The sequence below is a fragment of the Hipposideros armiger genome, unplaced genomic scaffold (genome assembly GCF_001890085.2).
Source record: "Hipposideros armiger isolate ML-2016 unplaced genomic scaffold, ASM189008v1 scaffold_499, whole genome shotgun sequence".
Classification (NCBI taxonomy): domain Eukaryota; kingdom Metazoa; phylum Chordata; class Mammalia; order Chiroptera; family Hipposideridae; genus Hipposideros; species Hipposideros armiger.
The window spans coordinates 34,608-52,598 of NW_017731849.1; the positions used below are offsets into that span (position 1 = coordinate 34,608).

Genomic DNA, 17,991 nt, shown 5'->3' on the forward strand with positions numbered 1-17,991 from the left:
CGGACCAGGCACTCCACTGAGCTCAGCCGCTGGAGTCAAGGCCCTTTGGCCTTTTCTCAAGTCCGTAGGGCAGAGGCCGAGCCCAAAGCATACGGACAACGAGCAGTTTGGTGGGGCAGGGTGGGGGCTGTTCCAGTGAAGAAGACACCTAGGTAGAGGGATAACCTGTTCCAAGGCACAGACTTAGAAGGGACCCTGGAACAACTAGGGGTCTGCCAGCTGTCTACTCCTTGCAGAAGGGGAAGTGATGGGGTAGAGCTGGACAGAGCAGGAGGAGCGGGCCCACGGAGGGGTCTGAACGTGCCATGCCACAGTGTTGGGACTTTGATCCCGAAAGTACTTACAGACCTAGCGAGTAAACTGTATATATTGAAAAATTATAGCGATGTGTGAAAACAAAGTTTCTTTAAGCATTACTACACATAGGAGGCCCTCTAATAAGTACCGGATCACACAAATGAGTGATGTAAACAAGACCGATGCTCACAAGTTATTTACCAGTACAAATGTAAACATTTTAGAAATACTATGCATAGTTTGATTAGGAATAATTAGAAATAAGGTTTATCAACTCATTAAAATAGTTTTCCACTAGACTCTGTAAGAAAGCATTTCCTTAACTAACTTTAGGTCCTGTGGTGTTCTTAAAAATCATAAAATTGCATTCCCCTTAAGGTAAAACTATAATTCAGGCTTTTGACGAATTCATATTGTGTATTAGCGAGGCTTTGATGTTTTTCTTTTTTTATTTTTTTACTGTTAAGTTAGTTATTAAACTAGTACTATCTATGAAAAGTATTAATATTGATATCACATTCTAAATATTTTGCTATCCTAGTAAAAGGAAAAGTAAGATGAATAATATGATAATTAAATAATACGTGCTAAAATTTTTATTTTCTTTAAATCCAAATATTTGGATATTCTAGCAGAATTACCTCAATTATCTACCAAATAAAGTTAATTGTTTTGCAACAGCAAAAAACAAATTGTGTTTTCAAGCAATTACCATGTTATTGAATTTTGTTCAATATCTAAAATTGTTCAATATCTAAAATGTTCAATATACAATAGTAGGCTAATGTATACATACCTGTGACATTAAAAATTTTTTATGCCAAAGAAAATGGGCTTCATGAATCTGTATTTTCACAGAAGCAAGCTGAGCTATGTTCATGTTAGGAATGTTTTCTTAATGCTACTTCTCATGTCAAAACAGTGAAAATAATGAGACTTATTATTCATAACAGATTTATTTTCTTTTACACTTACAAGAACATTACCCATCTACAAATAAAGCTCATTAAAATATAAACATGTGGAAAATTCCTTAAATACTTAGTACTTGCGTATTTTCCTCATTTGTAGATAAATGTTTAAGGAGCGTATGCAGGCACTGAGATGACAAAGTCTGACAAAACACAGACGCTAGCCTCACTGCTAGTAATGCGCATGGAGAAATGGAAAAGGTAACAATATAAGATAAAGGTGGAAATTACCTTATCACCCAGCAATTCCACTCCTAGGTATTTATCCAGAAAAACCCAAGACATTAATTCGAAAAAATATACGCACCCCTATGTTCATTGTGGCGCTATTCACAACAGCTAAGACTTGGAAACAACCGAAATGCCCATCGGTAGACGACTGGATTAAGAAACTATGGTACAGGCCAAAGCGTCACAGAGATAGTCAGAGACAGCACAGACCTTTGTCACCCAGGCGGTCAGGACGGTGGAGTGGAGAGGGTGTCAGGTCTCCCACAAAACATGAGGCACTTCCAGCCCCAAGCCCACTGATTCGTGACCCAGGCAGGTGCTACTGGACCGGGATGTGTCCGGCACTAACGGGCAAGGAAGGTGAAAGGACAAATGCCTCTCATGGGCAGAGGCCCCTCAGGACACACTCCCCCGGGAGGTGGCACGACCAGGCAGAGGCGCACTGGGAACCCCGGCTTATCCCACTGGCCACCAGGTGCACCGCAGAAAGTGCACCTGGCCGACGGCAGGGACCAGAGAGGATATGGTCACAAAGCCAAGCTTTCAGGACACAGGACAAGATGGAAAGAAAAGCCTCATGCAGTTTTCAGACGGGGGCCCAGAGCAAAGTTTGTCTCTGCAGACGCTGGTCTGGAGAGAGCCGCTTACCGGTAACTTCCCACCTGTGGGGCCGGCTCCAATGACAGGCTTACGGGAGCCTGTGCCTGTGTTCTGTCCCCGTGGTAGTTCCTTGTTAGGACAACGACACGTGAGACACAGACACAGGAAGAGACGAACATCTCTGGGAGGAAAGAATAAAGGAAATCCTAGTCTCTAGGTGCAAGAAGTTTGCTTCAGAAATATTGTTTTCTGTCAATGTAAATTCATTGAAGAGAAAAAGGACTCGAACCATTTCTAACTTCTACCCAACCCCGCAGAGACCAGGAATCGTAATGCGCACCTAGAATTCACATAAGCATGAAATTTCCAAAGACAGTGAGCAAAAATCAGGTAAAGATGACAGTTTAGACAATGGTGGGAGTGGGATCTTAGATTTCAGATGTAAAAATGAGAGATTTACAGGTAATTCAGGGAAAGCTGAACACACGTGGCAGGTACAGTTTTGTTAGGCTCCTGCTTGGAGTTTTCGTCTCCACTGCTAAGGTGATTATGCTCAAGTTTTTATTTGTCCTTCACTATCTTTAAGGAGGCAGGGAAATGGAGAGCCAGGCTAGACAAGGGAGGCCTGTGTTTTTAAAAGCGCCCCTTTTGCAATCTTTTTTCCTCTGTGTAGCTCAGCGGGCCTGGGGCAGACACCGACACATCCTTTGTAGTTCCAGTCAGAAAAAAAACATCAGCTTCCATTTTTGTCAGGTTTCTGATTGGTTATTAAATCCTTTAAAACCTGTTTCTACAATATCAGTTGTCAAAATCTTATATCTCCAAAAAGATTTTTAAAATTTCCACGTCTCTTGATTTTCCCTTCTGACATTTTTAAACCTAATGTTGATATTAGCATTTTTAAAACCCAAGAAGCTGAATAACTAATTCAAAAGCTTAAGAATAGTTAAATTTCCTTGTATCCATCTGTATTAAAATGTGGTCTTTCTCTAGGAACCAATGAAAAGGCTATTTGTCATGAGATTCTAAATTTTCCACTTTAGAAGTTTTTCCCTTTCCAAGGATCCATAATCTGGCCACTGATAGTGGGATTTTAATAGCTACTCAAACCAAAAGGCCCTTTTACAGCTTAATCAAGGAAGCCAAAGGCTTCCTGTCCCTGTGGTATTTCTTTGCAATGACAAATGATATAAGACACATAGATATACAAAAACAAACAAACAAACAAAAACACAAAAAAAGAAACTATGGTACATTTACACAATGGAGTATTACTCAGCTATAAAGAAGAAGGAAATAGTATCATTTGCAACAATATGGATGGAACTAGAGAACATTATGCTGAGTGAAATAAGTCAGACGGAGGAAGACAAATACCATATGATCTCACTTATATGTGGAGTCTAAAAAACTGAATAAATGAGAAATGTAAACAGAAATAGTCTCAGAGACACAGAGGAAAAACTGAGGGTTGCTAGTTGGGAGGGGGTGGGGATGAGGAGAAGGGGAAGGGACAAGACAATACAAATTGGTAACTACAATATGGCCTCAGGGATAGAAAAGACAGTCTGGGAAATATAATCAATAATGTTGTAAATATTTTTTAGGGGGCCAGATGGACTCATGTCTTGTTAGGGAGACCACTTCATAGTCGGTGTAGAGGCCTGACCACCGCACTGTATATCTGAAGCTGATGTTGAATAACATTGTATGTCAACTATAATTATATATACATATAGTCACGGGACATGGAGTAGAGAGTGGGAATGGACTCAATGGAATTGTAATAGATAAATATGATATTGGGGGTGGGAGGGCAGTGAATGGGAGAGGGGGGTTGAAGGGTGAAAAGGATAACTATTGCATTGTTCTGTACACCTGAAACTAACAATAAAAAAAAAGGAGCTTCTATGTCACCAAGAGAAAGAAACTAAAATGGTTACTGATTTAGTGAAGCAATACTTCCAAAATAAATACTTGTAAATATATATACATATATTAAAAAGAGAGAGAGAGAGACAGAGATAAAGGTGGAAACAAAAGGCTGATGGAAATTCGGAGTCTGAAAAGGACATTCAGACTTGGAGTAATCAATATTGACTTTGTGTGGAGGTGAAACTTGAGCTAGACCTTGATGGATGAACAGGCTTTAAATAAGCAGACATGTTGAGTGAAGCTATTCCTGACTCAGCAGATAGCAGGAGCAAGGGGAGAAATGGGCCCTGTAGTTAAGAGACAGGGGAGACAGAGAATGCCTCTGGGGAGGGCGTTCCCAGAGGTTTGGAAAGGTACATGTGGCATAGGATTGGGGAGCACCTGGAGTTCTAGGCTAATGAGTTTGGCCTGCAGGAAGTGGTGCCCGTCTTAACAAGAGAATGACACTCAGAGATGATTATTTAAGGAAAAGTAATCTGTATGCAGTGAGTAAATGGATTGAAAAAAGAGATTGTAACAGAGCCAGAGAGAAGGGTTGGGAAACTATGACATCACCTGATGCTCAGGCACAAAGACCTGGTTCAGGAGGTAGGAATGCACATGGAAAGCCAAAGGGAGGGAGGCGTAATGGGTGACATTAAACGCCTAGGTGTCTAGGAGAACAGTGATGCATTTAAAGGAAACAGGGAGTACTAAAGGAATGATAGGATTTGGGGACAGTAATGATTTTAGTTTTAGATGCCTTGATTTGGAGACTGAATCCCTCTCTTGAAGTCATTGAGGGCAATGCCAGCTTGGGCTGGAAAACTGCCACTGTTGCCAGGAACAGGGGCGCTGAAGTATATTCCTAGTTGCTACCAGCTGCAGCTTATGAAAATAGAACAATCTCACCCTGGAATTCAGAGAAGGCAGCATACAGACATACTTTCACAGGCGTGCTTCACGGAAGCATGGCTATTCAAGTTAAAGGAGAATTACTTTTCCCACACCCTCAACCCCCTATGAAATCTTTTAGGAAAATATCATCAATTTTGTGGCAGGAGGCACAATAATTTAGGCCAATGGTTCTAAAACTTTACCATGCATCAGAATCACATGGAGGACCTGTTAAGACACAGATCGCTGGGCCCCACTGCCAAAGTTTTGGATTCTGTAGGTCTGGGGAGGGACCCAAGAATTTCCATTTTTTACACGTTTCCAGGCAATGTTATTACTGGTGATCTGGGGTAAAGTTTTAAGAATCACTGGCCTAGAGGACCTTGACATGGAAAAAGGTGAAAAAATGTTATAAAAGTTTATGAGAATTTTTAATTTTAGCACACAAAATTAAAATGACAAAGAATCCTCAGCTATACCTGAAACGCTATGGCTAGGGCACCAATCTTTTGATTGGGAACGATAATCAGGTAGCATGAACAGGTAGATGCTGATATTAAATAAAGGGGGGGGGAACCATAATAACATGGGAAGAGAAGAATGGGATAAGGGCAAGTTGGAATAGAAAGAAAAGGATACATGGGGAAGGGAAGGGAAGGGAAGGGAGGAGGAGGGAGAGGACAGGAGAGGAGAGGAGAGGAATATTTAGAAAAGGGGAAAAAAAATTTAGTTGAGAAAGCAATAGGAGAGGACTGGAGAACCTTAGCCCTTCTTGATCTGATTGTTTCATTGGGAAGAACTGACTCTCTGGGGTCACTTTTTCAGAGTTGCAGCCAGGATTGTTCCAATGGTGATGCTACAGCTACTCCCAGAAGTGAAGCTCCTCTGTGTATGAGCTATGAGCTAGAAATGTAGATTCCTCTTTTTAAACCTTCTTATTTAAGAAAAGGGCACAGGAATAGTACTGACAAGATCCGGTACTCACCGAAGAGAAATGATCTCCTGGTATACTTTAAATTCCAGATCTCTCAGGAAAAGTTTAAGATGTGACATTTATTTTTGTTTTGTTTTGTGATATACCCACAGTAAATGAAACGCAACCCCCTTTACAAAGCACAAGGTATTAAAAAGCTATTATCTGATGGGGTTAGTATATGTTAATACAGTGTTTCATGGAATTCAATACATCTTGAGAGAAAACTTTTGCTTTCAAGGAAATTATGTTACATAGGATGCTTTTGGTTGCAAGTGACAGAGAACCCACATCAGGCGGGTTTCTATATTGAAGGGAATGTACTGCTTTATGGATCTGAAAAACCTAGAGCTGGTGCTGGGCCCAGGCAGAGATCACTCTAGCAGCTGGGGGTTGTTACCAGCAAGCCAGTCTGCCTCTACAGCTCTGCTCTGTGGTCCCAGCTTCATCCTAACGCTGTCTGCTTTTGTCATCTCAAAATAGCTGCCAACAGTTTCTAGGACCAGATCCTTATTCACATCCTGCAGGGATGGTTATTTTTGACCCAGAAGTCTCAATGGAAAACTTGGTAGTTAATTGTACTGCTTCAAACATATGCCAACAGCTAAACCGGTCACTATGGAAAGGGACGAAGGGGCCAGGGGTGGGATGTGAGGAGTGGCTTAGAGGACAGGGCTCCACTGCCACAGAGCTAGAGCGGACTCAGCAGTCATGGGCAATCCTGTGATACGGTACCATTTTAATTCCATTCCTCTACCCAGGAACTAAGCCCTCTTTCTGAACAGCAGACACTTAACTCATTCAAGAGCAGTCACTGATTTTGATGAGGGGAGGAATCCCCATCATAAAAAACGGCAGGGGTGGGAGGGGATACCCAGTCCAACACCGCTTTTCTTTCTCTCCACAGAGAAATCATGCTCAGAAATTGTATGCACAATGGACGGGCTGGACACTTATTTTGTAAATAAAGGAGAAAGGGGGTCCTTTCTGAAATTTTGCTCAGGAATGAACATGTTTATGTTAGAAGCACTTTGGGGGCTGGCCGAGTGGCGCATTGGTTAAGAGTTGGCTTGGGACGCCAGAGGGCCCCGGTTCAGATCCCACATATGAGGGCCAGTGACACTGCCCTCTACAGCTAAGATGCTGAACAACAGCTCAACCTGGAGCTGGGCTGCCGTGAGTCGCCAGCGACGGCGTAGGCTGCAGCCCCTGTGGCAGTGGGTTGCCATGGGCTACCGTGTGTAGCCAGCAGCCAGCGTGAGCGGCCAGCAGCCACAGTGAGCGGCCGTCCAGAAGCCGGCGACTGATCTGCCTCGCCAGAGAAGAGCGCAATGATGGTGCCAACTTGGGCCAGTGAAGCAACATCCTCCACAACTAGACTGAAGAACAAAACAACAGCAACTTGTCTGTTCCCCTTTCCCCAATTCCCCAGCGCTATTCCCATCCCCCAATTCCCCAATTTAAAAAAAATGAAGCACTTTGGCCGATCAAACTATCAAAAATCACTTTTGAATTGCTTCTTCTATTCTTGAAAGACTTATACCTTAGCCTCATTATGAAGTATCAGAATAAGATGGCTGAGAAAGTAATGACGGCCACTTTGCCAGTGGTTTCTGTGCTCCTTTGCATGAGCCACTGCTCCTTAGTAAAGCAGAAAGAAGAGAGAGGCATGGCTAAAAATTAGTCAAGAACGAACAGTCTGGCCCAGTCTTAGAACGAACCACATCCACCCTTCCTATCCTCATTCTAACTCTTTTATATGCCCTCCAGGACATGCACACACCATGGGGAAAACACTAGGAGATGATTATATCAGCAAATACAATTTGTGCAATTCGGTTTACCAACTGGAGTGGAGGGGCTGCATATGTTTATGTAACAAATTCCTCAGAATAAACTGAAATATGCAACTTCTCATGAAATCCACAGGGATCTGAGGTGGCTCACTCCTCAAAAGTGGTCAGCTATTTCTAAGTATAAAAGGGAGAAGAACTGCTGACAGTGCTTCTCAACGACAAGAATGTGCAAAGACAGTTTATTGAATAAGGCACAATTATTAGAATTACATTCTCTTGAAAATAAACATAGAGACATGACTGTGCTCAGAGCCTCACAAAGCCCAATATATATTAATAGTTGCCTTGCTGCCATTAATGTACAGGTCCATTACATTCCTATGAGGGCTTCATTTTTTGTCTTCCCTCAAAGTTTGATAGCACTTCCCATTGGGAAGGTGTGCTTTCTTCTATGCTGTTTATTGATTATTCCCATCTAGGCCATAAAGGCCCTTCTAATGCCCCTTTCCCTGAGCTCCTATGGCAGTTATAACGCACATGGCTCATCTGGCATTTCTCACATGCTCTCTTATGCTGTTAAGTGGGGCTTGTTTTTCTCGTTGCTATGTCTTATCTCCTCCAACTACATTATAAGCAATTCAGGAATGTTATGTGTCTTTGAATCTCTTCGGTGTTCAATAAAGTGACTTGAGTTAGGCTATACCTCACTGAGGGAAGGGACGGTCATCCCTTATTTTGTTTTGCAAGGTAACTTGGAGTGCCCTACCCTAACATATAGCATACCTCAATAAATATTTATTGAATGAAATAATAGTCATATTAATGCTAGATGCTCAAGAAGTATTTGTTAGGTTGAACCATATGACTGCTGATCTACTATTAGCTGGACCTATGTTGGAATTATTTTTCCAATACCTGTGTGATTTTCATTAGTAATTCAAGAAAAGTCCATGACTTTGTGGCCTAGTACTGCTCTAGGATACATGTGGGACCCAAACACACACAAAAAAGGTGGAAATTACAATTTCTGTTCCCCAGGAATCCACACTTCATTTCCATCTCCAGTACTGCAGCCTTACTTTTATAGACCTTCTTCTTATCCAAGAGTGCTTTTGTAAGTGGGTTAGTCTTGCCAACAATCCAGGTGATTGTTTCACACTGGAATTTAATCCCTATCAATTAGCACAATGATAAAGCCAACCAGGCACTCTATTGCATAGATGGGAACCAAAGAAAATCAAAGCTGTTGGCTTTGGTATACATTCCAGAGGGTGGTTCTAGCAAGCATATCCCTTTCTGCTAAGATCATCAACTCTCAGAGATACCTGCACAAGGTTAGAAATCCTGTGCTATTCCTTCATTTAAATTTATAGCTTAAGAAAAGAATGTCCCCATAGTAGGACTCTTCATTTTGTAGGCTACCACTGCTGAGTAAGTCTGGGAGTGCACACTGCTTTCTCCTGTTTGTTCTTCGGCAAAACCACCATTCTTCTCCAGCAATAGAATTACGGGGATGGGTTCCTTTGCGGTGTGTACCTAGGAGACTCCCAGCTCCAGGGAAGTGCCTAGCAAGGGGTTCTTCCTCCAAATGTATTTTCAGAACTCCCACTATTCTGAGGAGGAACTACAGTTCTTCCATTCTGATATTTAGTTAGCAGCTGATGGCAGCAGTGAGTATTTATTTAGTATATTCAGCAAAATCTTCTGTGTTCACTGTGAGTATGGCTCTCATGCTGCCTCAGTGGCCTGGACTCCAAAGAATGACAATTATGAGGCCACAAGACTGTGTTCATGACAAACTTGATTGTCAGCTACTTTGCAGGCAACTTTCTCTGACTCACTGAGTATTTGGTACTTGAAAAAATTAATTGGCTCCTGGCATACAAACTAAGAATGAGTGCAGTTTTCTGGAGATTATGCTAAGAGTTTGTGGTATTAAATTTCTAGTGCAAAGATCTATCTTGATATACATGATCCAACTGAAGTCGTTCATTTTCTTGAACAATTTTCCGTTTTGTTTGTCTTTAGAAAAGACATTGCAGGTTGGCTGTTTAAAATAAGTAACAGAAAAATTAAAGACTTTTAAAAACAGAAACTTAATAAAAAACTACACTAAAGAAGTTTTTTTTAAATTAAGTTATATTATAATTCAACATTCATATTTAACCTATAGATTGTGGCTATATAATATATATTTTTTGCCATACCTCAGACTCAAAAGTTTTCAAAGGAAAACTTCCCATCTTGTCCCCAAATTTGTTCCTGTTCCTTATTTCTCTATTAATACCATCTCTTCCAGCCACTTAGATTCCTCAAACCTGTTCTCTCAATGAATCCCCATTTCCAATCATTTTCCAAATCTGGTAGATTTTACTACCCCCTGCCTTTCACATGGAATTTTAACATAACCATACATCTATGTCTTGTCCCACCATAGTCCATTCTACCCAAACCCTTTTAATGCTTCCTTACCTGTGAACTTCATTACCTGGTGTGATAGCTCCTAAACCAGGTATTAAGGGGCCTTCCCTTTTGGGCCAATGTGCCTTTTCATTCTTTCTTCCTGCCACTACCAGTATTCTGGTCCCCATAACAGTAAAGCCATAAGCCCATAACCTACATGCCCTGTGCTTCAAGACCCTTTGATCACTCTATTGTTGAACCTTTCAAAGGCCACTTTCTTCAGAAAATCTTCTAAGATCACCCTGATCAGATAAACCCTCTCTATTGAATCTCAAGTGTGAATCTCATCCTGTATTCCTTGCACTTAAATAAGATATTGTCTCCTGAGGGATGAGAACATGTCTTACTATTGTCTAAAGCTTCTGCAGTACCCACGACACTGCTTTGCATATAGTAAGAGCTCAGTACATTAAAAAATGTACAGTTTCGGTGAGGAGACCCAAGATGGCAGAGTAGGTAAACACTGTGCCTGTGTCCTGTCATTAACACATTAAAATTACAACTACATTATAAAACAATCAACCTGGAGCACCATTTGAAGTCTAGCTGAACAGAAGTCCTATAGCTAAAAATATAAAGAAGAATCCATGTTGAGATGTGGAACGGGCCCCAAACCTCATGTGGCAGTTGAGAATCAGGAGGGAGACCTCAGCCATGAGGTTCCCCATGGAGGTACAAGGAACACCAGTTTCCCACACCAGGATCCCCAGCCTGGAGCATCAGCACCGGGAAGGGGAGCCCCCACAACATCTAGCTGTGAAAAACAGTTGGGATTCTGACCACCTGGGTAAGAGGAAAGGCGGCATAAAACCTAGACATCCTTTTAAATAGCCCACACACAGACTAACTCACTCACAGGCACTCACCATGGGCTCCAGCAGAGGGATGGGACTCAGGGTGATGGAGGTATAGGAGGGCTGACTGAGGTGTGTGGCTTCAGAGATGAGGGCTAGAAGACAGTTGCCATTTTCCCTGTGAGAAGTCTTTCTCCCATGCGGCCAGCAGGCAGGCACCATCTTTGATGTGTTGAGCCTGCCCCCTATGCTTACAGCCAAATCAGAATTTGATTGGTTCGGTGAAGTCCATTGATCTACCTTGCTGACTCACTGGGACCCTGCCCCACCCAACTCTCCCACTTTCTCCATGAGCAGCCAGCCTTACCTACATTGCACTTGTTCTTGGAAAACTATCAGAGCACACAGGCCCGAGGTGAGCGGTGATTGGCCATAATGTGCTCTGAGACTTTTACTGAGTAGCTCCAGGACCAACACTGGCACCAAACCAGAGTCTACATTAACTTGGTGACCACAACTCTTCCCACTCTAGTGAATCCTTAGACCCTACCTCAGCCAACTCACGTACCACATGAGGTTTTATCAGTGGCTGAACATTAAGGGAGCCGGCAGCAGGACTTGGACTATCCTGGCTTTTTGCAGAGCTACCCCAGGCCCGATACTGATGGCAGCCATCCTCAGTTTGTAGTGTGACCCCTCCCACATTCCTCCAGGTTTTGCACAGGCAGCAAACAACTGTGGGTCGCTTTGTAGCTCCTACCAGGTAGTCCCCAGCTGGTCACAGGCAGTAGGTGACCTGGCCCTGCCCTGCAGCCCCTTCCAAGAGGTCCAGGACCAATATACCTGGAGGTTGGCTTCAGAGCACTGCCCAATTAACCCCACAAGCAGCATATACAAAGGGCAGTCTCAGCAGACACCAGAGCTCACTGGGGCGAATCCCACTCAGTGAGGTAAGCCCCCTGCACAGCAGCTCGTGAGCTGGGATGTGGCCAAACACCAACGCCAGTCAGCCTGAGGGTCAATCCCACCCAACTGACATGCCAATAGCAACCACAGCTCACTATAACAGGAGGGAACACACAACCCACACAAGGGACATTCCTGGAGCACCTGTAGATACCCAAACCCCATGGGGTATCGACTATACATAAGGTCACCTGGCCTAGACTGGGAGGCACAGCAGCCTTACCTAATACACAGAACAAACACAGGCAGCCAAAATAGGGAAACAAAGACTCCCATGCCAAATGAAAGAACATGAGAAAAATACAGAAAAAGAACTAAATAAAATGGAGGCAAGCAACGTACCAGAGACAGAGTTCACAACAATGGTTATAAGGATGCTCAAGAAACTTAGTGAGAACTTCAACAGCGAGACAGCAAGAATAAAAAAAGATGTAGAAACAATAAAGAAGAACCAGTCAGAAGTGAAGAATAGAATAACTGAAATGAAGAATGCACTACAAGGAATCACCAGCTGACTAGATGAAGAAGAGGATCAAATTAGTGATTTGGAAAACAAGGTAGCAGAAAACACCCAATAGAAACAGCAAAAAGAACAAAGAATTGAAAAAAATGAGGATAGTTAAAGAGACCTCTGGGACAACATCAAGTGTAACAACATTCGCATCATGGGGTGCCAGGAGAAGAGAAAGAGCAAGGGATCAAGAATCTATTTGAAGAAATAATGACTGAAAAATTTTCTAACCTGGCAAAGACAACAGACATACAAGTCCAGGAAGTGCAGAGATTCCCAAACAAGATGAACCCAAACAGGCCCACACCAAAACACATTATAATTAGAATGGCAAAGGTTAAAGACAAAGAGAAAATCCTAAAAGCAGCAAGAGAAAGGCAACTATTGGGTTGTTGGAAAAGTCATGATGCATTTTTTGCAACGAAAAACATAGAAAAAATATGTCATGACTTTTCTGACAGCCCATTAGATTTATCGGGGTGATAGATAGGAGCGGGTTGGGGACAGGGTGAAAAAAATGAAGGAACTAAGAAGTACAAATTGGAAGTTACAAAATAGTCGTGGGGATGTAAAGTAAAGCATAGGGAATATAGTCAATAATATGATAATAACTATGTATAGTGCCAGGTGGGTACTAGACTTGTCAGGGAGATCACCTCTTAAATTATATAAATGCCTAAACATATTCTTTACACCTGAAATTAATATAAAATAACACTGAATGTCAACTGTAACTGAAAATTTTAAAAAGTGGGGGAAAGATGAAGGGCAATAAGAGGTCCAAATTTCCAGGCATAAAACAAATAAGTCATGGGGATGTAAAGTACAGCATAGGGAATATATTCAATAATATTGTGATAGTGTGGTACAGTGTCAGATGGTTGCTGGACTTATCATGGTGATCACTTCTTTAAGTACATAAACGTTGAGGAACTATGGTGTACCCCTGAAACTCATATAATATTGTATGTTAGCTATATTTTTAGAAAAAGTCTTTTAAAAAGTACAGTTTCTGTGTAAATAATACACTATTGATTGAGCTGAAATGTCATGGTTCCCTCCATTGTATTCATGACTCTCAAACTCAAGTAAATGTCAGCTTTCAAAGATATCACAGTAATGTCATAACAGCTCCTCTTGGAAACAACAGTCATTATCTGCCCATTGTCCCATCCTACAATGTTTCATTTTCAAGCATTTCAGTTGTGGCTTTCAATACTTCTAGGTCAATTTCAAAGGTGTTTATAACAAACTGTCTAATTGTAATAGAAATATATGTCAAAGGAACCTGAAAAAAGTGATATATTATTCTTTTTAGAAGAGCTACTCTTACAACACTGATATTTAATTGGTGACAAAAACAATAAATGTGTTATCGGTTTAAGAACTACTTCTCTAAAGTAAAAATCATAAGAGGCAGGTTTGGGGTTATTGCTATAACTGTTGTTTTTGTTGGTGATACTGTGCCCCTAAAGTATCTGATGCTCAATTATACTGTTCAACTTTGGAGTTTTTTTGGTGGGGATGTCAGCATGCTTTCATCTCTGGACAATAAAACCTTCAATTGAAATTGCCTTAAAAAGAATGAACATTTATTATATGTATACTTAGTATACACACACACACACACACACACACACACACACACACACACACACACAGAGGGTGCCAAAAAATGTAAACATATTTTAAGAAAGGAAAAAACTGCATTAAAATTATGCTGATGGTGACCACTTTGAGCACCTCTTGTAATTGCAGAAGTCAAATGTGACTTGTATTCATCTTTTATTATCAGTACATATTGAGTATTACAATTTTAATACAGTTTTTTTTTCCTTTTTTAAAATGTGTATACATTTTTTGGGCACCCTCGGTATATACACTTAGTTTATTTAACACATTATTATTCATAAAAATAAAAACACTTATTATCTAACTTAACAGGAAGTAGATGAGCTCTTCAAAACTGATGATTCAATGACACAATACCACATGGACCAGGTTCTTTGTATCTCTGTTCTCCTGTCCACTGATCTCACACCATCACAGGGCTATTCCCCTTGGACCCGCTGCTTGTAACACCTGGGGCTGCATGCTTTCTTGGTCACATCTAATGGGAAAGTGCAAAGGGGGCCTCTGTCCTAACCGTGGAAGAAGAGTCTCTCTTTTCAGTCTGGTTGGCCAGTTTGGGTCAACTATCAACATCAAGACACACAGTTGTCTCCAGGGAAATACTAGGCAACAATTTGCTTACCCTTAGGCTTCTAGAATAGCTTCTGAAAAGGAAGATAGAATTACCATGGATGGCTGAAACTCACTGAAACCAGTTTTGGGAAGGTGTATATTACTAAAAGCATACTGATACTATAAAACATGAAACAAAAGAGGGGTAGAAATGGATGGTGTGGAGTAAGTCAGAATTGCAAAGATGAGCTGGCATTACTGTTCAAACTAGGAAGACACCTCACTTCTGAAATGAAGAAGCAACATGTTTTCCAGTGTAAGATTGTTAAAGGATTGGTACATTCACTGACTGGAACATATTAGAAACAGGTATCAACATTTCTCTAACAGAATTACCACCCATGAAGAAATGGACCTTATTTAACATGAAGTGTAAGTTTTATGAAGTCAGGGACCACCTCCACCTTCCTCAGTGCTCTCCCAGGCTTAGCTGGGGGCACGGCGCAGGCGAGATGTTAAAAAACGTTTCTGCTTAAATAAATAAACATTAAATATCTTTCATTAAATGATGAACACTTGCCCTAGAACATGGCATCCCATTAAATAGAAGTCCTAGGTGGCAGGTTCCTTCAGCTATAAAAGGTATCAAGTTACAGTTTTTATAGAACCAAACGAACCCAATAAACAAAAACCATCTATTCAATAGGATGCTGCTGCTATGTTCCAAGCTAAAGACGTTCTATAACCCCCAAAAAATGTCCATCATAAGATTGTAGTTAAAGAAATACTGTACTTTTATCTTTATCTTTGGAAAAAAAAGTAAAACGCAAACCACTTTGAATTATCCTTACAGGGAAACCGAGCATTTGACACATGAACCCTGCTTTGACCTGGCAGCTGGAACTGTAATACATTGTTCCCAGGAAGTCTTCTATTAGAAGCCCCTTTAGACATTCTCACAAAGACACTGCACTGTGCAACTGGCCAACCAAACACAATGTGGTCTCCTGGCTTTCCCTGTAGTCTAATAATAAAAAAAAAGACAGGTTAAGCCAAAGCTTTCCCCCTCTGCACCACCATCTTTCTGCAGGCTTTCTGGATAAATGTGGCCCAGCTGTCTCACTGACCTTCCAGGACACTGGTACTTCCCGCTTCCAAATGCCATGAAGCAGTCCAAGAAAGCATGCTTCTCTAAATTTGCCTTTTCCCAACGTTCCTGTGGGAAGAAAACATTTTTTTTTTCCGAATCGGTCTTATATAAATAAGCTTAACTTTATTTCTCTAGGCTAAAAATGACCTTGTACAGCTAATCCTTGCATATAAAGTTGCAGGGTTGTTGGTAATTTTTTCCAACCTGTTATTAATATCAGCCATGATTATGTTTTTGGAACGCGAACTAATAAATAAAAAAGATTTAAAAAGAATTCTGTTAAGTGGTAAATGTAAATCAACCACAGAATTGACCTCAGAGAGGAAGAATATTTACAATAAGGCCTCAGGCTCCATCATAAAACTGCCCTTGGTAATAAATTTAGTACTAAGATGCTGACAGCCCCGCTGTTGGAGAAAGCCTGGGATGCAGAATGAATACATCTGGATGCCATTTTTGACAGTTTTACTTAAAGGCAGAGAATAGACTAAATGACCTCTTAAGATTCTGTTCAGTCCTGTAACTCTCCAGTTCTGAGAAACAGCAGAACAGAGTTTTCATTTGCTTCCTTTTTATTTTTTGTACTCCTTGGAAACCAATAACAGGAACAATTGCCTGAAGAACATGAAATGTCTTCTGTCAGAACCAGGCATATTTACTTTCACATGCCCTGCTGGTCTCAGATAAAAATTTATTTTAAAGTTGGTGGCATTTATTCCAAAAACTCTTCTGTCTGATTTGTAAATGTTACGCCATCTATATTGCATATCTAATCAGTACTTTGTAGTCTTAATTCATAGAGAAATATGGCAACTTAATGATGCAATCCTAGTTCATTAATTTATGAATGCATACTCCTGGCATAAAAACAAATTAAAATAAAAGGGCAATGTATATTGCAAAGAAATAACTTACGGGTTTGAACAATTCTGGTTCAGGAAAATACTTTGGATTTCTATGTAGCCAAAATGGAGACAACATCAACAAGTCGCCGGAAGGGACAGTGTAATTCTATGATAGAAAAATCGGTTCCAAGTCATTTTTTGAAATCTGCTTTAAAGAGAGTTTGGGTCATTAACAATAATGCTACAACCATGTCGTGGAGAAGACATATACATTTTATAATGAATGGTGAGAAAGTCTAACTCTTTCCTGGATGGATAGTTTCTATTTTGCAGCTTAGGGCAATGGCTAGTTTCTAATTCTGATGATTCGTTACATGTACATACATATTTGGTAACATGGGGGAAAAATATTAGATAAATGTAAAAATTTTAGAAACGAATACAAGTTCACTGTAATGCAAGTTTCGATGTTCCATATTGGGGTTTGCAGCAAATATTCTTGATGACGGAAACCACAGAGGATCTCCAGGTTCTGAAACAGAAAAATCGAACTCTGAGACAGGACACTGGCCATAGTACTGAGGAGAGGGCAGCAGGCGTCCTGTCCCAGGGGACACGCATGATAGTGTCAGTGCAGGGACAGTGGATTCTTTGTTTCTGTGTTTTTTACTCTAACAGCAGCTGTTAGGGCAGAGAGAATATAAAGACAACTGGTTAGGAAGACACAGGATGAAGCAAGTGTTGTGCGTGTATTTGGTGGGTTTTGTGTTTGAGGCTGCGGTGGTTGTGGGGCTGAGGATAAGCGCTGTGATTCTTCAAACATCAGACAGAGCCTGTATGATCCTTCTCCATTCATATTATACTAGGTTTTCATGATATGTGAACTATACTGAGGACAGGGGGTCAAATATATGGTGATGGAAAGAGAACTGACTCTGAGTGGTGAACACACAATGTGATATACAGGTGATAGATTACAGAATTGTACACCTGAAATCTATGTAACTTTGCTAACAATTGTCACCCCAATAAACTTTAATTAAAATAAATAAATAACCATTTCATAAAATCACCCTTACATCACCATGCTCAGAAACAATAGGACAAAGGGCTCTCCCATGGTGTGTGAGCACTAGATCGCTACCAACTTGACAGAGGCGAAGCCATTTTATTAGGAACTCCCATCACCAATCATCAGAAACCACATCTATTTAACCCTGCGTAATTTTGAAGTGTCTTCGAGATATTTGCAAAACACTAAGTTCATGTATCTAGAATTAGCACCTTACAATTAAAAACATGTCCTTTTAAGGGCCAGCTGAGTGGCTCAGTTGGTTAAGAGCTCACTCAGACGTTTGAGCTCTGAGCAATAGCGGTTCGAGTCTGGCAGAGCTGAGCT

At 41.0% G+C, this 17,991-nt stretch overlaps 1 protein-coding gene across 2 annotated transcripts in view; it reads right to left on the reverse strand.

Moving 5' to 3' along the window:
• Positions 1 to 17,991, reverse strand: part of CYP39A1 (cytochrome P450 family 39 subfamily A member 1) — an 80,329-nt gene that overhangs the window by 11,140 nt on the left and 51,198 nt on the right. For both annotated transcript variants that reach the window (XM_019667517.1, XM_019667518.1), the window contains 2 exons: positions 16,663 to 16,758; positions 15,725 to 15,813 (listed from right to left, as the gene is read on the reverse strand). In XM_019667517.1, the coding sequence (XP_019523062.1) occupies positions 15,725 to 15,813; positions 16,663 to 16,758 (185 nt within the window). The remainder of the gene's footprint in view (positions 1 to 15,724; positions 15,814 to 16,662; positions 16,759 to 17,991) is intronic.